Source organism: Tenrec ecaudatus, chromosome 6 (assembly GCF_050624435.1).
Source record: "Tenrec ecaudatus isolate mTenEca1 chromosome 6, mTenEca1.hap1, whole genome shotgun sequence".
NCBI lineage: Eukaryota > Metazoa > Chordata > Mammalia > Afrosoricida > Tenrecidae > Tenrec > Tenrec ecaudatus.
Window position 1 is genome coordinate 98745149 of NC_134535.1, and position 24681 is coordinate 98769829.

General features: G+C 37.3%; 1 protein-coding gene across 4 annotated transcripts in view; it reads right to left on the reverse strand.

The window, feature by feature from the left end:
• The window catches only part of DNM1L (dynamin 1 like), a 46258-nt gene that overhangs the window by 3299 nt on the left and 18278 nt on the right, over nt 1–24681 (reverse strand). The window contains exons 3-18 of one of the 4 annotated variants that reach the window (XM_075551893.1): nt 22448–22494; nt 22142–22213; nt 21311–21397; nt 19799–19961; nt 15197–15317; nt 11392–11523; nt 10389–10595; nt 7658–7778; nt 7280–7435; nt 6968–7057; nt 5728–5820; nt 3621–3677; nt 2726–2803; nt 2394–2426; nt 557–733; nt 276–385 (exon numbers count right to left, since the gene is read on the reverse strand). In XM_075551893.1, coding sequence (XP_075408008.1) covers nt 276–385; nt 557–733; nt 2394–2426; nt 2726–2803; nt 3621–3677; nt 5728–5820; nt 6968–7057; nt 7280–7435; nt 7658–7778; nt 10389–10595; nt 11392–11523; nt 15197–15317; nt 19799–19961; nt 21311–21397; nt 22142–22213; nt 22448–22494 — 1744 coding nt within the window. The remainder of the gene's footprint in view (nt 1–275; nt 386–556; nt 734–2393; nt 2427–2725; nt 2804–3620; nt 3678–5727; nt 5821–6967; nt 7058–7279; nt 7436–7657; nt 7779–10388; nt 10596–11391; nt 11524–15196; nt 15318–19798; nt 19962–21310; nt 21398–22141; nt 22214–22447; nt 22495–24681) is intronic. The other 3 variants (XM_075551896.1, XM_075551895.1, XM_075551897.1) reach the window with 3 other exon arrangements.

Sequence of the window (24681 nt, forward strand, 5' to 3'; positions counted from 1 at the left end):
TAAACTAAAATTTAAGGGAGAAATAAACTTCCCCCCCCCCTAAAATCCCTTAAAATGTGGCAGCCAGAAAAGACAAAGGAATCTCTTCTTTCTTAGTCGTTTTCCTATCTCACATGTTCTGGTCACATCATAATAACAGTAAGCCTTAACTGCAATATTTACGACAAATCGGCCATTTGATTTAGAATAAAAATTTACCTAAAATTAAAAAATACATCTACTTTCAAAACAAACCAATAATACTTGTGGTCCTATGTATATTATATCCTACTAACCTGTCTTGAATATTCTTTCTTACAATAAGAAAATATGACTTGATGAGTCGCTCGATCACCTCACAATCTCGCTGTTCGCGGGCAGATAGCTTTCGTGCCACAGGAACTGGCTAAATGGGGTCAGAGGGAGGGAGAACATGAATTCTGCACCATCTTAAAATGGCAACGTTTAAGAAGCCAAAGTAAAAAACTGCGAACTGTCATACGTTTGGTCTTTTACAATGTTCCCCCATCAGTCCGGTCACCTTACTGATGATGCTGAACAAATCCGCATGGCTTACCACATCCAGCAGATTCACGGCGTGCCCTTTTTGTGGACTGGCCGGCATAATTGGAATTGGTTTGGATTTCTCTTCAGCTAGTAATTCTTCAGCTTTTGAAGTTTTTAACATTCCTCTCCAGTTCCCCGTTGTTGGTTCTTGAACAGCATCTCCTACTCCACCACTCCCAGATGCAACCTGAAAAAAAACATGTACCCTGACCTATACCAAACCATGTAATACCAACTGACAGTAAGGCTCAACAAAAGTTCATTTGCTTTGACAGTAGTCAAGGAGTGCTCCAATGCTCACCTGGAGCTTATTCAGACAGAGAATGGGACAAAAAGACATGGTGGTTGGAATATGTAAGTGGAACCCTGAGCTAGTAAATAAAGCCTTGTTTGCAAGGCTTTGGTCTGTTGGCCGTACTTCATTCCTTTTCTTTATTGTAATCTAACATTTTACATTTTTATTGTAATCTCACTTTTTACATTTTTTCATCTTTTCCCACTCCTCAAATACTAGATCAAAAACACTAGGGGAAGGTATAAGTGATCATAAAATAAACAGAACAACTTGTCCATTAAAGTACAAGAAAAAATAGAATTGCCATTCAATGTAACCTCTTCTAAGTAATGGCAAACACTCCTGAGCCAAGTGTGGTCTCCTTGAATGTTTTTTATGAACCTATGTCTCCAAAAAAAATGTTTACCTACGTCTCAAGGTAGTTTATATTCTTAGTGGCCTGCCAAGATACCAAAAGGTAAAAGAAACTCTTTAACAAAAACTTCAAAAGACTGCTCACTATTCTGAGGCTAATAGTCATTTAAGCTGTCTAAAATGTGACGTGAGTATGAGTTCCCTCAATATGTCAGTTTTTGGTATTCTAAATTAAAAACTGGTCATAATCTGCCTTTAGTAAATTAGGTTGAGCTACATCTAAATATAGGTATTATGTAATCTATTTCACATGAAATTACACACATTCAAGGATGTATAAGATCTGCTGCCACAAGGCGATTCTGACTCAGTGACTCTGAATGAAGCAGACTGCCTCCCTCTCCTCCAATGGTGCAGAGCTGGAGGGCTCTTGCAGTTTGCAGCTCAGTGCTGACCCAACTGCACCAGCAGGCCTCATATACACGACACATTAATTTCTAAACTGAGTAAAAAGTTTACACAGAACACATCAAATGAAATCTTACGGAAAGTAAACACTTTCAGTACAATGCCCGGAGTGAAATAAAACGTGTGCAACAATTTAGATGCTCCCCTTCAGGTCAGGGGACAGTGGGTTGAGCAAAAATTAGAGGTTTAAAGACTAGTTTGAGATTCAAAACCTTAAATCTGGACAAAATAAATAAATAGCTAAATGGCAGAAAAACTAGAAATAATGGATCTGTACATTTTCCATATTATTCTCCCCTAAAATGGTTACCTAGAATGACAATTATAGTCCTCATTTTAAATTTGCTTAAGCTATTGAAGCACATGTTAAGCAATATATGTAGGACAAGTGCAAACTAACCAGAAGCACAAAAAAGCATTAGAGATTAGCCGTTAGTACTGGACAAACTTCAACTTTCAGAAATGAAATGACAGTTGCCAACTGTGAAATCTTAACTGCCCACCAAAATACCAAATTCAAGGCTGGTCTTGAAGGTGATAACAAACAGTCTGTTACTGTCATTAGTAAACATTGTTAATGCCATCTGAGGAAAGGTAAAGGGACATTAAGGATGTAAGACGGACAAGAGATAGATGTCACTGTACAAACAGGTTCTTCAATGGTTTTGAAGGTAGTGTTTCAGTGGGAACCACAGATACCAACATTTCCATTCTGAAGCAAGAGACTCACATTTTTAGTTTCTCTTCTGCTGTCCTGAATTAACTGTTAAAAGATATGTTAAAACATGCAAATTTAACAAGCAAAATTTAAATATCAATGACTTGATATTAAAATGTAATTTCTTAAATATTGAAAGAAGCAGTATGTCAATAACTTTATAAAGTATACATTGCTATATAATGTTGTTTTCCACTAGATTGAATTTCTCAAGAATTTGTATTCAAGTGGCCTGATCATAGCACTACATCCCAAATACCCTGCTATTCTATGCATATCTTCCAGATGACGATGTTGCACAAAACCACTAGTCATGCAGGCTTAGATTAAGAATCAGAACAGACCTTGCCATCAGCCTCAGCAGAAGCAGCAGGGGAGGGCTCCTGGGAGGCAGGTGCCAAAGCACTTGGAACTTTAGAAGACTAAAGGCAAAAAATGCAGGGGAAAAAATCAAGGGTGCCAAAAATGCATTCAGATACATTTTATAAATGTGAATTTTTTTTCCCTCTGTAACAAAATAGTCACGAGAAAACTAATTATTGTGCCTATTTTCCTATCAGAGGTGTTTCTTCAAATGAATTCCTAAGAAAAACCCAAATCCAAAAACATCATTTTTATTCCCAGAAGTTGATCATCCAGGTAAAAAGCTCAAAGTAGCAGGTTTTTATGCACAAACATTCTAACACATAAAAGTATTAATGGTATTGCAGGTAACAAAAATCTCCGTGTGTATTGTTTTCCTCCCTCTCCACAACCCCTCCTAGCGTAGCTTATTAATTAGCAGTGTCAACTAAATAACAAAATTGTTAGTCACTACCTGAAAAATTTTAAAACTTGAACATTAAAAACCTACTTTACACGTTTATTCCAGTGTATTCATAAATACTGTTATCTCTAAATTATCCAAGGTTTATCTTATATTGGCACACCTTTATTCAAACAATGAAATATACTTCCAGTAGAATGTTAAAGGGAGAAGAAAAAAGTAAATGATTTCTTCATCCAGGTCAGCAGTTCTCAACCTGTGGAACATGACCTCTTTGGGAGTTGAACGACCCTTTCACAGTTATGAAGGAGCAACGAAAATCATTTTATTGTTGGGGAGTCACCACAACATGAGAAACTGTATGAAAGGGTCGTGGCATGAGAAAGGTTGAGAACCACTGATCTAAGTAATATTCGGAGGCTTACCAATCCATCAGGTGTTTGGAAATATGGTTCACAAGCATTGTTTTTTACCTTGTCTCGTGATACAGCTGAAGGTAATTCTCTGGCTAGTCTGTTTCTCCTTTGTTCCTACACAACATAACCAAGCAAAGCAAAAGTGATGATCAGGGTACTGATATATACAAGCCTACTAGGAAATATGAAGATGAATTAAAAAGTAAAGAATAACGTACAGATAGATCCTTTCCCTCGTGGAACTACTGCTATAACTTTTTTTACACCATTTATTTCAATACTTCTATCTGTCGCTATAACTATTTTGAAACATGCAAATTATTATTTAACCCAATGTTTCTCAGTGTAGTTTCGGTGTTAAAGCTGAGAGCTACACAATGTAAGGTTACCAGTGGCTCCCTACCTACTACAGTGGAGTCTCCAATAAGGAGCAATAGACTGACCTCTTCCCTTCCAGTCCTAGTTAGCAAACAGTTTTTTAAGCCTGTCTCACGTCATGTGGCAGGCACATAAGCTTTCAGCGCACCATGTACAATCAATCTGAAACGCACAAATTCCAAAAATATTATTTTAAAAGCCTTTATTAATCGCTCTAGTCTACACCCCTTTGTATTACAATCACATAACCTCCACACAAAACCGTGATTTTAAAAAGTATACCTGGCTGAGGTTGTTCCAGTATCTATAACCAAAACTATATGAAATGTAGTACTGGGTAATTACAGTCCTTTCTGTAATCTAATTTAATAAATTAATCAATTGCCAACTTACTTGCTCATACTACTAAGGTAAATGTGGTACAGAGCTAAAGAAGCATCTATCAGTATGTAATGAGAACCTGGATAGGCTAAGAATCATGAGAGATTGTGAAGATAAAGATGGAAATGTTCATGATGGATCACTCAGAGGCCACACCCAATAGAAATGCATCGAACAAAGTTAAATGAAGTCTGAATTGTTCCTAAGTAGAAAACATTTCATGAACACACTGAAGCTAGTAAAAAGCAGTAAGTAAAAAATTCCAATGATCTTTTATGTGCACGGAAGTGGACATTTAAGGTCCAGTTTCCTGTGTTAATATTATCTATCTTCATGGGGTTGATGTAAAGAGTAAATGGAAACAGCCACATAAAGAAGAGTATCACTTGTAGAAAAACATATGAAACGAGTTTTACTGACACAAGTTTTCCATGAGATTGAGTTAGAATTGATAAGAACTAAATCCAAAGGAAGTGTCTATATACAAAAATTTAAAATAACTGTTAGCTAGTATAAAACTTTCTACATGTTTCCAAGTGCCTGACTCATGTTTATTCTGGAATTTCTCTGACAATAGGCATTACCTCAGCTAAACAGTAAATAAGCCCAGGTCTCTGTCCTGTTAAAGAGCAGTGTGCTTATTTCCCATAGCAGTGTCCAGCAAAGTAAGCACTACTAAAGTACTAGCTGTTATCGCCGATGAGCCGCAGGTTCCTCCCCTGTATAATCAAAGGGTTGAAGTGGATAAGCCAGCTTTCCTTTTGAGTTCCCAACTCCATGTTTACAATTTTCCCTCCACCCACATGCAGAAGAGGGAATGTGATCTAGAAGGGTATCCCACGGTCTTACTGGATTGTGGAACAGCAGAAAAACTTACTGTTCTTGGACAAAAGTGGCAACGTTTAAAAAAATAGCATCTGGATAAATTGCACCATCCACCAGCCTTGGCTCCATAAGATTATTTTATCCAATTTTTTCATAGTAAGTGGAGAGAAAAGATCCATAAAATCAGCACCTCAGTCGTAGTCAAAAAGAATACTCTCCAGATTTATGAAAAGTTGGGTAGTTCGTGGAATGTTTTCTTCAGATTTCAGAGCCAAATGAAAACCGTATTAAGTAATCGCTTTGTTTGACATACTTTGACCTAAATGAAGGGCAACAACAGTTACTGAGATGGAGCCAGGTAGTCTTTCCACACTGAGTTGCAGGATCCAGTGAGTTTCAGTTTATGAGAGCATTACCTCGAGGAGGTTTTGAGGATTAAGAACACGTTTAGGAAAACAACGTAGCAGGCACCAGTACAGTTCCTGTGTGTTTTGCAGCTCCATTTACCACATGCTAAGTAACTTTAGTACGATGAGTTACAACAGATTTCACCCTCTACAAAAAGACACACTATATTTACCTCTATATTATTATTCATTAGTCCACAAGCATCAGCAAAGTCCGGATGTTTTGTATTGATATACGCCAATTCAATTGCCACTAAGTTATGGACCTAGAGAAAAATAAAATTAGGCTATATTATACATAAATATTTTACTTTGAAAAATTTGTTATGTAAAATGTATTAGATAAACAATGCTTAAAATGCAGGAAATGAATGACTAACAGTCAAAAATTACAGTGCAATGATAAACCTTAGGCATTAACTCAAACGATTTCATTTTATTAGATAAGAAGGCGAAGAGGAGGGAGGAAGAGGGGTGACATTAGCTAGATGTAATTTCCTGGGAAAAGAGTTCACCAACACATACATACATAAGTTGTAACGTGTTATGCAAAGTTTTGATCCAATCAGTTTCAACAACATGAAAACGGGGTGTTTCAAAAAGTTCATGGAAAATGGTACTAAAAGATAATGAGGTATTTTTTCATAAACATTTTGAAGTCCTCTCATAAGTTAAAATTATTCATTTTATAGGAGTAAAAAATAAAACAGTAAACCCACTGCCATCAAGTTACTTTCAACTCATAGCAACCCTATATAGGGTTTCCAAGGCTGTGCAGTCTTCACAGAATCAGCCAGCCTCAGCTTTCTCTGCAGGAGTAGCTGGTGTTAGTTGACCTGCGGTAGAACTTTGTTAGCAACTCAATGCTTACTCAACAGCCCCACCCAGTGCTCCTTTATAGGAGGTACAGGACACACCAAAGATCGGAAATAGCCTCATTACAAAGCATCTAGCTTACATATGTATGTGGTTCAAAATCCTAATTGTATAATTAGGTGAAAAAGAAAAAGTGAAATTAACTTCTGCAGCCCTCTCCAGAATTGCTTATTCCATTTACTGTGTCAGCTACTCAACCCTGGTGAGTCCCAGGGATCACCTAGCACTAAAAGTTTCAAGAAACTAGTTGAAAAGGGTTTATTTATATCAAGTTCCACCTGAATCTGGGAGTTATGCTTAGGAAATAGCTTAAATCTCATGAAAATCTGTGGCTGCAACTCACAATGATTACAAAATGAAGAAAAAAAGTTCTTTATACCAGAAATATTGAAAAGTTTCCCCTAAGATAAATATTTGACCATCTTTTTCTCCCTCAACTATGAGACGGAAGCACTCAGTATGCCATCCACCTCAAAGCAGCCAAACGGGAAGTTAAATTTACTACAGGGATCACCGTGGTTTCTGTGAAGCGCTCACCATTTCATTTGTCACAGGCAACCTTTTACGAAGAAGACAAGTCACCACTTCAACTATGGCGTCATGAAGTTTAGGAAACCGCAACAATTCCTAGAACATAATGGAGAGAAGAATTTCACAATGGTCCATTTATTTCACTTTAAGGAAAGTTAAATAATTTGAACTCCATTGATTAATACTATTGCAAAACACATTTAGAACAATAACTGTAGATTTTCACTTTTGGCCTAACACATCCATGTCCTGAAACTGCCACTTCACCTTTCACAAATTCACTCTGAAAGCTGTTGTCCGTACGCTCCCGATACCTACCTGTGTGCTGTAATTGCTACAATGCTGAATGATCCTCTGCATTTCCTCATGAACCAGTTCCACGCAACGGAGGCTAGGCTCCTCCAGACGCTTGATTTGCCGCTTGACCAGCAATTCAAATGAAACCTCAGGCACAAACAAAGCAGGACGAGGGCCCTGGAAGAAAAAAGAAAAATTAAGGCTCTTGTAGCTAGATATAATTTTAGTTTTTTCCCAAAGATTAGAAAAAAATCTTAGGCAGTATTTTTCATGATAAATAGTCCTTAACTTCAAGTATAAGAGCAAAATTACACAATGAGTTATTTTAAAAGATAAACTACATAAGCAAAGAAAGCTTAAACCTCATTTGCAAAATTCTAAAGTTAAAAATATACTCACAGTAGCATTTCTAATGGCAGTCAAAATGTCAATAGTATTTAGGCCACCTAGTGGGTCAACAGATTCTAAGGTTCGCCCAAAAGTCTCATGGAAAATATAGCATATTCTAGCACCACCGCATCTGAAAAGCAATGAAGTATATAGTTTCTGATATTACTAAAAGGGAAAGAAACTACAAATTAAAAGCTTTAGGCTCGTTCCATTCTGACAAAACCTCAGAGAACAATTACATTGAGGTGATTCCCACTTTCCTATCTTGTTTAATGCCTGAAATCCCTGGTATAACTTTTTAGGAAATGTTTATTCAAGTTCAACTGAATTCATCTCTTTGTTATTGACTAGTATTCTTGTAACCCTTTAGACATGGGTGCTAGTCTACTACAGAAACTGGTCTCCTTATCTCCTGTTTCTTCTCCACATAATTTTTCATAATGACTAGAAGTATCCTTCTTAAACAGGTTACTTCTCTGACCAAAAATGTTTTATTTTCTATAGTAAGATTTTTGAAATCTGAAACAAGACAGCTAACTTTCCACAATTTTGTTCCTCGACACCTTTCCTTCCCATCTCATGTCCTGTAGTTCCTGCCACTCGCTGCCCGTGCGATTCTTCCGACACACTCTCCATACTGTTCTTCTTTCTGTTCCTGAGCCTAAAACCCCTTCTCTACAACCCCTTCCTCAGACACTGTACCTGTGCGAGGTACATATGCAAAGCTCACCTCAGACGCCTTCACTGTCGAGCTCTCCCTAGCCTTGAAATTAATTTAAATCAACTCTTCTCATTCTAAAAACTTGATTAGATGATTACACAACTGAGAGGGGGCTTCAAAAATTGCCCCAAAACTAAATAAACAGAATTTTCCCACAAACGTGGAATGGCACTGTATACAAGGGTTAAATAAGAATTCCAAATAAAATGTGTAAACATATTTCTGTGATAAGTGGATGGTTGGCAGACAAGTTCAGTGACATATTACATTGATCTCCTTAGAGTGGCTTAAAAAAATATCTGAGAGGATGTGCAATTAAGTCCAAGTCAGAGAGATTTGTTCAGAAGGTTTATTATGATCACAGTTTATGGAATCCCAAAGGGGTAATTTTGATAGATTCATAATCTCTGAAACCCACAGGGGCAGTTCTACCCTGTCCTACTGGGATTGACTCAAAGGCAGTGGGTGTTTTGGTTTTGCTTTAATCAAAAAGTGTTAACAGTCAAGTTCAAATACTTTACTGTTTAAAATAGCACTGGCACTGATAGGGAAGTGTTGTATTGCTAACAACGTGACTGGCGGTTCAAGCCCATCAGCCACTCTGTGGAAGGAAGATGAGGAAGCCTGCCTCCATAAAGATTGGTCTCAAAACCCTCCCAGAAGCACTTCTACCATATACTCTAAGTGGAAGTGTCTCTGTATGACTTAAACTCTTTTACACACTGATGTAAAAGATCACCTGGGACATATACTCTAAGTGAAAGTGTCTCCGTATGACTTAAACTCTTTTACACGTTGATGTACAAGATCACCTGGGGCACACAAAGTTATGTAGAAACTAGCTATACACAAACAAGAATGTACATATCCCAGTTATCCTAGTTGTAATCTACTGCCGCTATTCAACATGTCAGCAGGGGAAAAGGTGAGGGAAAGGGTGCACAGGACTTCTTGTACATTGCTTTGCAACATACTGTAAATCCATATCCCAAAATGAAAAGTTACAAAAGAATAGAGATGTAGAGAAGTGAACATTCTCATGCTCTGCCACTAGAAAGCAGTACACGGTAACAGCCTGCAGCTGTTTGCCTTTTAATCTAGTGATCCCACTTCTAGGGTATGGATATGGATCCCCCAAAAGAGGTGCAAGGATGTTCATCACGATGGCACTTACATCCGTGCGCAACTGAAAACAATGGTAGAGGACTGGCTCGACAAATACGCGAGTGTGACAATGGTCAATTGTGATTGTGATGACTCCGTGTGTCACACAAATACAACTGTTCTATGATGTTGTCCTGGACAGGAGCACACAATAGGCCTTTTATCGATGTTGCTATCATGTGGGTTTGAACTGCCAATCCTTAGGTTATTAGCCAAGCACAAACCATTTGCCTCATTCAGGACCCTCTCTAAAAATCTAAAATACTACACAAAATTTAAGAACAATAATATAGGTGTGTATAATTAATATTAGAAAGTTATTTGTATATTATGATTTTAGAACTTATTTTAAAATAGCATGTATATCATCTGATTTTTAAAGATCTACACTGTAATCGTGTTTATAGCAATACATAGAAAAAAGTCTGGAAGGTTTGAGCGCCACACAGTTGGCAGAGATAATCTTTGATGGCGAACTTAAGGTAATTTTTTATTTCACTGTTTTTACCTATTAGCATTTTTAATGGTTTTCATGAACAGTTGTGCTTCACATAATAAAAGAAACATGAAACACTGATAAAATGTTTTTAAAATATTTGACATTTTTACATTATATGAGAAGGCTTGAAAAATGGAACCAAAAGATAATGGAATTTTTCCACCAATTTTTTGAGCTCCTATAAGTATATGAAGCAATTTTACACACATATTGGATAGATATCTTATCATTTTTATACACTAAAATCCCAATCTTATTGTGATAAATCAGTCAGGTAATCTCAGCCTTAAAAAGGTATTTTAACAAAAGATCCAGCAATGTTGGTAACCAAATCCAAAGAAAAATTCATTACTTACAGCTCCGAAGTCTCAATATATTTTGCAGTTCCTTCAATAGTATTACAATACTCTGTGGCAAATTTGGTAATCAGCTGGAGTAAAGTAGCACTTTTATCATCCACAGGCTCGCCGTAGCTATTTAGAAGAGACTGGTACTGAGCAGCGAGAACATTTATCCTTGTTTTCAACTCTGGTAAGCAATCCCTAATGTGATGCATCAGTAACCTAACAAATATTAGAAACAAAGGATTTTAATTGCAAATAGTAGTTCTGAAAAGCCACATGGATTAAATTTTTAAAATACAAACAATTAAGAAAACTTGTTAAATAGTTTGTCTTGGCAGGAAATAATTCTTAGAATACGATGAAGTATTTAGTTTGAAAAATGGCAAGAAATAATGTTTCATTCAATGCTATCCTAATTTACCTTCATCATATTACACTGTGGTAAAGACTAGGAAATGAAATATAAAATGAAAAGCAAACAAACAAAACAGACAATTAGTTTCATGTTATTGCAGTGTTCTGAAGGAAAGTAAGCCACTTGATCTACTTATACCTATGTATTTCTTTTGTTGACTTATATTCTACATTGAGTACCCACCACAATAATTCTTACTAAAATCCAAGCCCATCATAATTGATTTTGAGATTAAATAAGGCAAAAGTTTGAGAAAAAGACTATATTTAAAAATCAGTCACAAATGTACCCCAGTCCCTAAATTGTATAAATGAGTATTCTATACTCAGAGTCACAGCAATAAAAGACGTCCTGAATTTAAAATAGATATTAAATGCAGTTCCAGACATCACCTACTATCCAGTTCTACTGTCAAAAATAGTGTCTGAAATTTCAGCTACAATTTTTTAACTTCACAGCATCATTCTATACTATGATTTACTGCTAACCACCCCCAATAAAGATAGAAGCAACCATTTTAAAAAAATCCTACTATAAAAGAAACCAAAAGTGAAACTACATAAAAAAATTGATCCTAGACAAAGCAAAAATAAATCTTACCTGTTTAGAGTCCTAGCAAGATACTTTGTTCCATTTCTATTGGCCAGAGACGGGTATTTCTTTTGAAGAAAACCATATTCATCTCGGATTGAATCAGTTACACTCTTCTTATTGTTAATGTCCAGCTGACTCCTAAAGTTGAAAAATAGCAAAACTGTTCAAGTAAACTTAAATTCTGGTCCTTGGATGGTGACAACGCTGATGGCAATGAGGAGCCTAAAATTTATTCTGTTCTCATCATATATCACACACTGTTCTAATGTCTTATGTGGGTTAATTTACTTCCTTCTCACAGTAATTCTGCATTAAGAATAATCAAGAACAAACAGGGAATCTAGGACAGATGGACCTCTCAGGACCATCATGGACCATCTGAAGGAACTGAAGACCACAGCGTCGGCCCAGGCGGCGAATCCAACATGAGCTCCAGGGACCGATGGGGACAACACTTTGGAGGGAACAGAGAACCCATTCCAACTGTTTATGTTGATGGTAGCTGCAGCAATAATGGGAGGTCCGGAGTCTACTGGGGACCTGACCACCCACTGAATGTAAGTGAGAGGGTCTCTAGACGACAGACAAATCAGACAGCAGAGCTGAGGGCAGCTCACAAAGCAATTGAACAAGCAAGAAGTCAAAATATAAACTCATCATTAAAACTGATAGCAAGTTTGTCATCAAAGGTGCAAAAGAGTGGGTTGATAAATGGAAGCAAAATGGATGGAAAACAGCCTCTGGAAGAGACGTTGTCAACAGAAGTGATTTTGAGAAGATTGATCAAGCCTCCCAAGGCATGGCTATTCAGTGGGAGTACGTTCCTGGCCATCGAGGCATCAAAGGCAATGAAGAAGCTAATCGATTGGCCACAGAAGGAGCTAAAAAATAGACGTCATTTCCATCAGAGCTTGTGAACCTTCGCTTTTGGAGTTATATCTGTGAACGTCAAATTCCAAAGATTTTCTTCCTTCTTTCTCACGGAGATGACGTCTCCAGGCCTCCATTTTGTTTTCACTTTTTTGTAACAATTGGTTTTAACATCTTTCTAGATGAATAGAAACACATTTTCCACTTTCAAAAGCTGGTTTCATTCACATCTTATGTGTTTGTGAGTCGAGTGTAGAGATTTAATTCATGTATGCAGCTGCTTTGTGCTTTAGAATTACGTTCAATCCGGTTGTTTTAAATTTCAATGAAGAGACAAACCTTCACTTTGCAAAAAAAGAATAATCAAGAAATAAGCTCAGTGAGAAACAAGCTCAGTGATTAATTTGCCCAAGTGTGCACAACAAGTAACACAGCCAAGATTTGAACTGCAAATAATGCATCAATAGTTTAGACTCCTTATTACCTTTAAACAAATACAATACTCTTAATAAGGTCTGCGGTGAGGTCCCATTGAGTCAGTTCCCACTCAGGTATCTTCATACAACAGAACGGAACATTGCCAGGTCCTTGTTGTCCTTGCAACTGTTGCTATATTTGAACTCAACCGGAATATACAAGGACATACATGTGTTCCTGTATATTTTATCCACATACAATTTCTACCAAAAATAAGTAAGTTAACTTAGAAGTAATCATCTGCAAAATATAACGTATCATACTACCTACTTGCCCCAAACAAGAAATCATAGGATTTTAAAAAAGGACAGGTGGGGAGGCAGAAATGATAGAACTGTTAATAGGAGCATGCATCTGGAATGGATCTTAAACATATAATTTACTAAAGCATTTACATTTTTAAAAGGCCTGAAACTCAAAGACAGTTCAAAACAAAACGGAACTCACTGCCATCAATTTGATGACAGCTCATAGCAACCCTGCATGAGAGGACAGAATTTCCCAGGTGAGGAGTCATTTAATCCCGTATTGCGTACAGTTTGTGAAAGAACTGGAACTAGAACCCAGATCTTAGGATGATTTCAGTGCTTCTTTCCTTATAAACACTTTAGACTAAGAGAGATCCCATTGGAATATGGATGGCTCTGCATTTTATTAGCCATGTGACTTTAATATATAACCAGAGTTTTCTAATTGCAAAATAGACATCAACACTGAGGGTCTTTTCTTTCTTACTCATTATTTGTAATCTTGTCTTTATATTATTATTTTACCTTACCAACCTATTTCAAATTTGGTTTGGTTTCTGTTGGGTTTCCCAGTTTATGCCCCACAGGAGGAGTCGATACAGGAGTTGATAGGGGATGTAGGGGTGGGAGTGGATGACAGAAAGGGAAAGGGGATTGGGGAGTTGGGAAATGAAGATGGGAGCAGGGAAGGTATAGAAGGACTGTGATTTTACGGTGGGTGTTCTAAAATTGATATGGTAATGATTATACACTTCTTGACAGATTGAATGGTCGATCTGCTACAGTATATGCTATGTAAATTAGGTGCCAATAAAACAGTTAAAAAATAGACATCAATATCTACCTCACATCTGTCTTGGAAGAAGTACAGCCAGAATGCGCCTTAGAGGCATGGATGGCAAGACTTCATGTGACCTACTTTAAGCATGTTTGAGGAGAAACCAGTCCCTGGAGAAAGGCATCATGCATGGACAAGTAGAGAGGGACAAAAAGAGGAAGACCCTCAACAAGAAAGATTGACACGGTTGCTGCAACTATGAGTTCAAACAGGAATATCTGTGAGGATGGCAGTGGACTAGGGAACATTTCTTTGTGTTGTGCGTCCCTTTGGGCCAGAACTAACTTGATGGCATCTAACAGCAAATGCATTGAAGTCCTACCGCTTTAAGCAAACTCTTAATTGGTTACACGGAAAAGCCCTACTTATGTATGACTTAACTTAATAGGTAGGAATCCTTAAAGCCTAACAAATTAATTATCTTTCGTTTTGTGTCACTGCTTACTTTAGACTTATTTGTATGAAAAGTATTTACAGGTTTCAATGGTCTCTTTTCTCCCTATGTTATTATTGTGAAATCCCAGAGTCCATTTCATGTGACAGAGTAGAAACCCTACAGGATTTTCTAGGTTATAATTTTTTATAATCATTTTATTGGGGCTCATACAACTCTTATAAATTCATACATACGTCAATTATATAAAGCACATTTGTACATTCGTTACCCTCATCATTTTCAAAACATTTGCTCTCCACTTAAGCCCCTGGCATCACTTCCTCATTTTTCCTACTACCTCCCCATTCCTCCTTCCCTCATAAACCCTTGATAACTTATAAATTATTATCATTTTGTCATATCTTGCCCTGTCTGTCATTTTCCTTCACCCACTTTTCTGTTGTCCATCCCCCAGGGAGGAGGTCACATGTAGATCCCTGTAATCGTTTTCCCCTTTCTACCCCACCCTACCAGTATCACCACTCACCACTGGTTCTGAAGGTTATAATTTTTTTAACATTTTATTAGGAGCTCATACAACTCTTATCACACTCCATACATATACATACATTAATTGTATAAAGCACATCCGTACATTCTTTGCCCTAATCATTTTCAAAGGATTTGCTCTCCACTAAAGCCCTTTGCATCAGGTCCTCTTATTTTTTCCCCCTCCCTCCCCGCTCCCCGCAGGTTATCCTTTTTGAAAGAAGTGGATTATCAGGTGTGTTTCCACGGAGAGGCCAAAAAGTTTGAGCCACCGACCTTTCACTTAGCAGCTAAGCACGCAGTCAGCATGCCGCCAGGGCTCATTCTTTTCTCCGCCACACAATGTACTGTCAGGCTGTAGGGAAGGAGCTAGCACATTTCAGTGGCTGATGTTAGAAAGTCAGACTTGCTTTACAGTGAAAATGCTGTTTATCACTTTATTGATTTGCTCACCTGTTAACCACACCAATGATTCCAAGTTTGACTGGGATTACCCTGCCCATCAATACATCCATGGCATCAGTACCCGCATCCATGAGATCAAGTTTAGTGATTACAGCTAAGGTTCGGCGTCCTGGTAATACAAAAAAGAAAATGACCTATTAAGAAAATCCATTAAGTATCAAATAAAGGGAAATCTTCATTTATAATCCTATGCAGTATTATCTCTGTGAGAATTTTGGTAATGCTTTCCTTAAAAATACTTTTTACCTATTTTCATATGTAATATACTAGCTCCTACAACTTTTCTATAAGTACTTTTTAAAGTTACATGAACACTTATTCTTTTTGAATTGTAACAATGCAAAGGGTTCTGTCATTACTACCTCAAGACACAGGGCAGTCCCATTACTCCCCAAATTTTTCTTATACTACCAAGAAAACATCTTTTTCATCCCTAGTTTTTGCCTTTTCCAAAGTATTATATAAATGGAAGCATACACCATATAGCCTTTTGAGTCTGGATTTTTTTTGGTTGGTATAATGCAGCAGTTCTCATCCTGTGGGTCACAACCCCTTGGGGGGTTGAACGACCCTTTCACAGGGGTCGCACAATTCACAACAGTAGCAAAATTACAGTTATGAAGTAGCAACGAAAATAATTTTATGGTTGGGGGGGTCCCCACAACATAAAGTTTGGTCATGGCATTAGGAAGGTTGAGAACCACTGGTATGTCTTTCAGAGTCTTTTGTGTTACATGTATCAGTAGTTTTGTACAATTGACAAGTGTTTGTTCCATTGTATGAATGTACTACAGTTTAGTTATTCATTTGCCACTGGAGTTGTTTGCAGGTTTGGGGGATTATAAATAAAGCGGCTGTAAACATTTACATACAGGTTTTATTTGAATAGATTTTCATCAGCTAGGGAAAAACAAGCAACCACATATAAAGGTTCCTAAATAAGAATATGCTCAGACCTATCAGGAGAAGCTATGAAGAAGAGGTGAGAGTAGAGTTACATATTCCAAAAATTGAAGGAAAACAACGCAACCCCAAGAATATTCTTCTACCCAGACAAATTATCAATCAAGATAGATGGAGAATTAAGAGTCTTCCCAGACAAGGAAAAACTCAAAGAATGGGTTAGAAGAAACCCAGCCCTACAAAAGATCCTGGCCGAGCCAGTATGGGCAGAAGAACAACACTCGCCAAGCACAAATCGGAGACCACCACATAGAACAACCTCACCCAGTGGGCAACAAAAAGAAAACAGACCCCAAGATAGGATTGGCTTAAGGATGGAAAGAAGTCAAGAATGATACACACACACACACACACACACACATGCACAACTGAGAAAGGTAGGAAAACACCCAATACAAAAGATATAAAATGACATTACAGAGCCTGCAGATTGAGAAAATAATCTCAAACATCAATGGCCTGAACTCAGCCATTAAAAGACTGAGACTAGCAGATTGACTTAGAAAACAGAACCCATCCATCTGTTGCCTACAGGAGACACATCTCAAGGCTACAGACAAAACATAGACTGAGAATCAAAGGCTGGAGAAAGGCATACCAAGCAAGCAACAATTCAAAAAAAGCAGGGGTTGCCATCCTAATCTCGGATAAAATTGACCTCAAAGTGCAAACCATAAAAAGAGAGGAGGGACACTATATAATGCTCAAGGGAATGGTAGACAAAGAAACACTAAGCATTGTAAACGTAAATTCCTTGAATGGGAGGCCCTCTGAATGTGTCAAAAACTCCAAAAGATGAAAAAAATCACAGCCTCAAAAATTAGAGTGGGTGGCTTCAACAAACCATTCTCTGAGAAAGATAGACAATTTTACCTGATATTTACAGAGCTTTTCATCCAAATACCAAAAAATTCCGTCTTTTCAAGCCCGCATGGCACATATTTGGAGATAGACCACATGCTGGGGCATAATAAGGTGAATCTACATAAATTTAAGTACATGGATATCATACAAACCTTTCTCTCTGACCACTGTGCCATAAGGCTGCAAAAGGAGTGCATACTGGCGCAGATCAGAAATGAAATTAGGAATTTTCTGGAAACCAACAAGAATGAGAATACGATGTACCCAAACTTATGGGACACAGCACAGGCAGTTATCAGAGAAGTTTCATAGCAATACATGCACACCTGAGAATGGAAGAGACTCATGATTGATATGCTGGCACAAAATTTACAACAATTACTGCAGGGTCAGCAGGACAATCCTACTAATAGCAAAAGAAAAATAATAAAAACCAAAAAGGAGGTATGGAAAGGTAAAAAAATAATCAAAATGAAAAGGATAATGGGGACACAGTGCACTAACCCACCCAAAGGGAGGGTATTGTTTATATCTCCATAGGGAAAGAGGGACCAGATTTCAACCCAGGGCTCCAAGATGTCGATGCAACATGCCAGCGTGGAGTAGGGAACCAGGGGAGAGGTCTGAGGGGCTGGCCTCAATCCCAACTCCTACATGGACACCTGCCTCTCCCCCAGAAGAATTTATTTCAATGGAAAGCACTGAATCTGCACCTCCAGGAGAGGGACATATCTGATCGGAGCACATGGGAGCAGATGAAGGGGGAGGAGGAGAAAGTGGAGCGCATCCGGGCCCACTAGGTCTTGAAGATGATGATCCTGATTAGAGCAGCCAGTTCACAGAGAAAACCACATGGCAGGCCCCACTATGAGACACAACGTCCCTCACTGACCCATAGCCCTACAGGGGACAACACTGGAGACACAGTGTGGGAATTGCACCCAATCTGATCCCACACAAAGGGGGTGCAACAGAACAGTAAGGGAACTAATGGTGAGGTCCCCAGGGAATGCCGAAGGTGGTGGAGTTTGGGGCCATGGCTTGGTGCCCCAACAGACTGGAATGGAAAACACTCCTAAAGGCCAACAAATAGTCCTTGAACTAACTACAAGCTTTTCTTTCTTGTTGTGTTTTTTTTGGTAATTGTTTTGTTGTATATTGTTGTTTGGATTTGCTCTATCTTGTTTTTGTGCATGTTATTATCTCTGCAGGTCTATCTAAATAGGCTGGAAGAGCAATCTGGAAGAGAAAACAATGGGACTGACAGTTCTGGGGACAGGTAGTGGTGTTAACAAACCCAGAGACAAGGGAACAACAAATGACCCAAATCGGTGGTGAGGAGGGTGTAGGAGGCCTGGTAGGGCATGATCAAGGGTAATGTAACCAAGAAGAATTACTGAAACCCAAATGAAGACTGAGCATGATAGTGGGACAAGAGGAAAGTCAAAGGATATAGAAGAAAGAGCTAGGAAGCAAAGGGCATTTATAGAGGTCTAAATAAATGCATGTACATGTGTAAATATATTTATATATGAGGATGAGGAAATAGATCTGTGTCCATATATTTACAGGTTTAGTATTAAGGTAGTAGAAAGACATTGGGCCTCCACTCAAGTACTCCCTCAATGCAAGAATATTTTCTTCTATTAAATTGGCATTCTATGATGCTCACCTTCCCGACACAATCACTGAAGACAAAGCGGGTGAATAAGCAAATGTGGTGAAGAAAGCTGATGGTGTCCGGTTATCAAAAGATATAGCGTCTGGGGTCTTAAAGGTTTGAAGGCAAATAAGCTACCATCTAGCTCAGAAGCAACAAAGCCCACATGGAAAAAGCACACCAGCCTGTGTGATCACGAGGTGTTGAAAGGATCAGGTATCAGGCATCACCAGAACAAAAAAATCGATCAGTATGAAGTGGAGACCCAAAGCCCATTTGTAGGCCACTGGACATCCCCTTACAGAAGGGTATCAAGGAGGCAACGAGCCTGTCAGGGTGCTATGTAGCAACGATGAAACATACAACTTTTCTCTAGTTCCTAAATGCTTCTCACCCCACCCCACCCCATCCCCATAATCCCAATTCTACCTTACAAGTCTGGCTAGACCAGAGCATGTACACTGGTACAGATAGGACTGGAAACACAGGGAATCCAGGGCAGATGATCCCTTCAGGACCAGTGGTGTGAGTGGCGATACTGGGAGGTAGAGGGAAGGTGGGTTGGAAAGGGGGAACCGATTACAAGGATCTACATGCGACCTCCTCCCTGGGGGACAGACAACAGAAAAGTGGGTGAAGGGTGACTTTGGACAGGGCAAGATATGACAAAATAATAATTTATAAATTATCAAGGGTTCATGAGGGTGCGGGGAGGGAGGGGAAAATGAGCTGATGCTAGGAGCGTAAGTGGAGAGTAAATGTTTTGAGGATGATGAGGGCAACGAAAGTACAGATGTGCTTTACACAATTGATGTATGTATGGATTGTGATAAGAGTTGTATAAGCCCCCAATGAAATGATTTTTAAAACATGAAATGTTTTTTAAATAATTCCAATTCCAGCTGTCCTAATAGAAATTTCATTTAGCAGACTTCGCACTAAAAAGGAAAAGAGAAACATGACAGAACCCTCTCAGTGCTGCCATTAAGTATTAATTTTTAAAATCTGCATTGACATTTCTTTTCAAAATAAAACTTCCTTCCTTGAGGGTAAATTATCTTTATAAATCAAGTACCTCATTAAATGTTAAAATCTGTCCTTACCATCTGGATCCACCTCTCTTGAAATTTTCAGAGCTTCTGATGTTGCCATATCTGTATTAGCAGCAGTAACAGCGAGGATAATGGAATTTGGATTGCTGATAAATCGAAGAATGAGCTCTCTGATTTGGAGTTCGATATCCTTAGGTTGATCACCTACAGGCACCTAAACCAAACAGAGATGAGCAAAGAACCAATAGTAAAAATCAACTGAGTTTCGGTGTTTCTTCTCTTTTCATTTAATCCACAGAATATAGATATCAATCCATTTATCATTTAAAAGATTTTATAGACTGGTATGTATTAATTTTATAGTCTGGAAAGTATAAAAACATAGCCCTTACAAATGTCGTTTACCCTTGTGCAAAAGTTACACATCATAATCCACATTAAATATGTTGTAAGCATTATTCTACATTTCACACTAGTCAAAGAAAACAATCCCAGACTTTTCCCCTGTAGAGCTGCTTACAGTGTATTGATGCAAGGCAGACAGTAAGTAAATATAAATGCATATATGTGTACAGAGGCTTCAAAATTTTGTTTCAAATGGAATGAAAAGCTAATGGAATTTTTCTATGAACTTTAAAAAATTGTCCCCATATTAGTTGAGATTTCATTCCAACTCCTAGCAACACGACTGGACAGAGCAGTACTAAAGCCCCAGAGGGTCTCCAAGACTGTCATCTCTATCGTGTCATCCATCTCTCGTACAAGGCTGTCATCTCTATCGGTGCAGATTGCCACACTTTTCTTCTGTGGAGCGGCTGGTGGTTTTAAACTACTCCACTGTTCAGTTAAGACCTGTGTTACCCACTGTGCTATCAGGGTTCTACATATATGTTAGGGCTTCAAAAAGTTCATGGAAAAAGAGAATTGAAAACCAGAAAATTTCCTCTCTGTCTATATATATATAGAGATAGATAGATAGATAGATAGATAGATAGATAGATAGGATTTCCTCTGACCACTGACATGAATAGCCTTGCCCTCAAACAGTGCATCGGAAAATAGATATAGTATGGTTAAAATTTAACACCCTAACATTTGTTTTCCCTTTTGACTCATTTTAAATTTGGTCTAGTTTTTACTATTTTCTGTATTATTTTGGATTGAGGTTTTTCTTTGTTGCAGTGGTGATGGTGGTTTGTGTGTATGACTGACTGTCTTATGAATCTCAGGAAAGGAAAATTTATAGAAATAGTAACTTGATTAATAGTTTCTTAGGGTTATAGCAGGGGAGGTGTGAGAGAATGATAAGAGATCCAAAAACTGAGCTCTGGAGCACTCACTGATGACAGTAAGAACAAGAAGGTAAGCGTGTAGGGTTGTGTTATCCTGGAAGCCAAGTAAAGGATATTTTTCAAGAAGGGAGAACTAGACTATGTTAGGTATTGCCTACAGATCAACTGTGCTTGCAAAAGAAGCTGATACTCTTATAAGTTTACAGAAAAACCATGTGTTTAAATAAAACAAACATTACCAAATCTACAATGGGCAACAACTATTCCTTACCTTGGTCATACCTGGCAAATCCACAAGTGTCAAATTAACAACGTTGGGTGAAAATATCTTAAGATGAATTGGTTCAGGGCTTACTCCCTAAAAATAAATTTTAAAATGGTCTATTACAATCACATTAAAATAATAAACTTCATTTCAAGTAGAAAGACATTACCTCTTCTCAAAAACACAACTGATGGTGAGTAGAACTATGTGTCAGAGCAGAAATGTGCTCCATAAATGGTTGTTCAGAATAGATATTACTTGTACATACTCAAGTATAAGATAGAGTACATGGGAAATAATACAGTTAGCTATATAGGTTTATAATCCTATCAAACCCTATACCATTAATATAAACAATTCCCAATACAATTTCATTATTTTCTGTTTCTTCTAAGCCAATACCATTTCTTAATTATGTTTCATACATTTAGGGTTAAACAAAAGAATAACATACTCCTCACTATTCACATTTATTAGATACCTGGTGTTCAGAAAAAGAGGTAACAAGTTATCCAAATCACTTTGGTACCCAAATGTTCAAGAGTATGCTTAGTAAGGGATTCATCAGAATCTTTAGATTCCTAAATTCAAATAGAGTTTATACAGTATTGGCATTATCTATATTTTCTTTCTACTACACTAAAAACTCCATTATAGATGAAAACAATATCCTTCCTCTTTACTACCAAACTTTCACAAGTATTAGGACTGGGTCAAGTGAAAGTACTATGATGCTTGTAAGAGAGCAACAAGTTTGAGATTTTGACCATACAGCATTACAGCAGTGACACCCAATAGAGATATTAATGATATTTCCAGTTCTAAAAGGATGCCTACCTTATTATTTCCTGAAATTCTTTCTGTTTCATTTTCAATTTCTTGTCGAATTTCATCAAAATCTGTGTAGAGCTAAAAAATTGAGGGAACAAGTAAAACATTCAAAAGGAAAATTAACAAAATCTAATATACACATATTTTTCTGAAACAAAGATTTGCAATTTTGTGAGCTTTTCAAAGCTGCCTTATCTCACAATAGTTAAGCATCTGTAAAGTAAGAAAACAGGCAAAACACTAAATCACCAATGACATGTACACATAAAAAGTATTTTGTTATTTTTACATTATATAGTTTTATGTGATTACCTTATTCTTGGTGTGAAGAAATTTACCCCATTCTTCCGCTTCAACCCCTGGAAAAAGAAAAACTCATTTATTGGAAGCTATGGAAATTATTTGTTAACTTTAAAGATTCAATTTTTCCATTAATTTTATGTTCCATGTTGTTAAAACCTAAGTTATATCTTTCATATTAAAAAAAAAAGTCACATACAAGTAGTCAGTCCCAAGAGTTACAAAGGAGATTCGTTCCTAACTATGTTCTTAAATCATCTAATTTGTAGGTGAATCAGAACAGGTACATCAGAATAAGTGCATACAGTTCTAATTTTCCCTAGTTTATTGAAGAAAAGGCTCAAAGCTTTTTCATTGATTTAAGAACTGCACATTCAGCAAGTGAAGGTGATAATAATGAAGATTTTGTAGTGAGTAGGGATTAAGTTGTTCCAAAGTGACAGCTATTCACACATTAAAGAAAATGTATGAGTTGTAATTTGGTTGTTGCACAACTTACTTCACCACACAGGGGAGCTAACAGGCCCTCCAATCGTTTGAAATCTAGATATCACGAATAAAATTGTTCATGTCTTAGTGTGTACGTAATCATTTATTCTAAAGACAATTAAAATATTTTATACATAATAGCATTACTATTGATAAAAAGTACTCAAGGTATTCTGCTGAGATACACAAAAAGATAAATAAGTTTACACATATAACTCAAGATTTAAATTTTTGCAATATGTGAATGAAGCTGACTTTTCAAAAACTAACTTTTGTTGTTGCTTTCTTCCCTGTTATTTATAAAGTCACAACCTGTTGTTTCTTTAACCAGGCTGAGTCACTTGGAACTGCTCTGTAATTGATAGGCACTTCCAAGTTGATTTTCCCCCAAAGGTCAAGACTATGCTTTCCCTTAAAAGTGCAAGTAGGAAAGAAATGAAATGGCAAAAGCAACAAAATCATCCTGGCATGGGCACTGTATGTAGTTTCCAGTTCCCATTAGTTTCTAACCATAGATCTGTTACACCTGCATTTGCTAGAAAAATATATTTAGGGTATGTGTATGCAGTGTGTGAAGTGGGCTAAGACTTGGAAAGCAAGTTTTATTCTCTTTAACAGAGAATACAAAAATGTTTCATTATAGGCAGAAATCTAACTTTTGCCTCTCTCAAACATAGTGATCTAATTCTTGCGAAATTCAGAATTTCACATTTCTTAACAATTAAGCTTACTGAATAATCCAGTCAGGAACTTGAAATAAAAACAGACATGACTGAAAGTTATTGCTACAAATATCCACTGGAAAAAAACTAGCACACTTCTTTGGTGGAATAAAGGTAAATAAATCTAGATCCTTTTTGCAAGTAAAATGCTCACCTACTCAAAAGCTTAATACCTTCTTCCAAGAGGTCTCATTGAAGGACTACTGCAATGATCTAGCCCAGGGGTCGGCAAGCTGTGGCTCACAAGCCCTATGCAGCGTTTTTGGTATGTACATGTGGTTCTGAAGTCAAATTGAAAAAAAAAGTTTTTAAGGATATTATTCAGATAATGGTGATTTTGTTTGTAAAAATATATTTATGGCTTTCAAATAATTTTTAAGTTGAGGACAGGATTGGTTCTTCCATCTCAAGTTTGCCGACCCCTGATCTAGGTGAACGAAGAGGCAGGGTCAGGGTACAGCATACTAAAAGGGTGTGTTCAAATTACCTTACCAGATAAAAGAGGCCTGGCTTCACAAGCATGTTTTAAAAATGAAACAAATTACATTCACGACCAAAAGAAGCTTGCATTTTGAGGCAATGCAAAAAGATAAGACCCACTAACACCTGCAACCAATGTGGACTTGACAAATAAAAATGGAAGTAAAAAAATGCAGACAGCCTGGAAATGTACAGAAGCACACATGCAGGCATGATGGTAAAAGGGCCAAGAACAAATGGAGAAAGGAAACCTTTAGAAAGGTGTCTGGAGTTTTTCCATGTGGCCGGGTCTGTAGTTAAAGAGAAACAGCACAGAAATGATAAGTTTAGTGTTTACTAAAATTTTAAACCTTTTAAAAAATGTGCAGAAACCTGAAGACATTTCAAATGCACACAGCATTCATTCAGAAATTACACTAAAAATTTAGAATGTGCACTATTTTTTAGAATGTGACATAAGTCAAACATGTTGTGTGCCATAATTTATTTTCAATATTTTAAAGCAAACTTTTCATTACAATTATATAAATGTTGGTTTCTCATTTTGATATAATT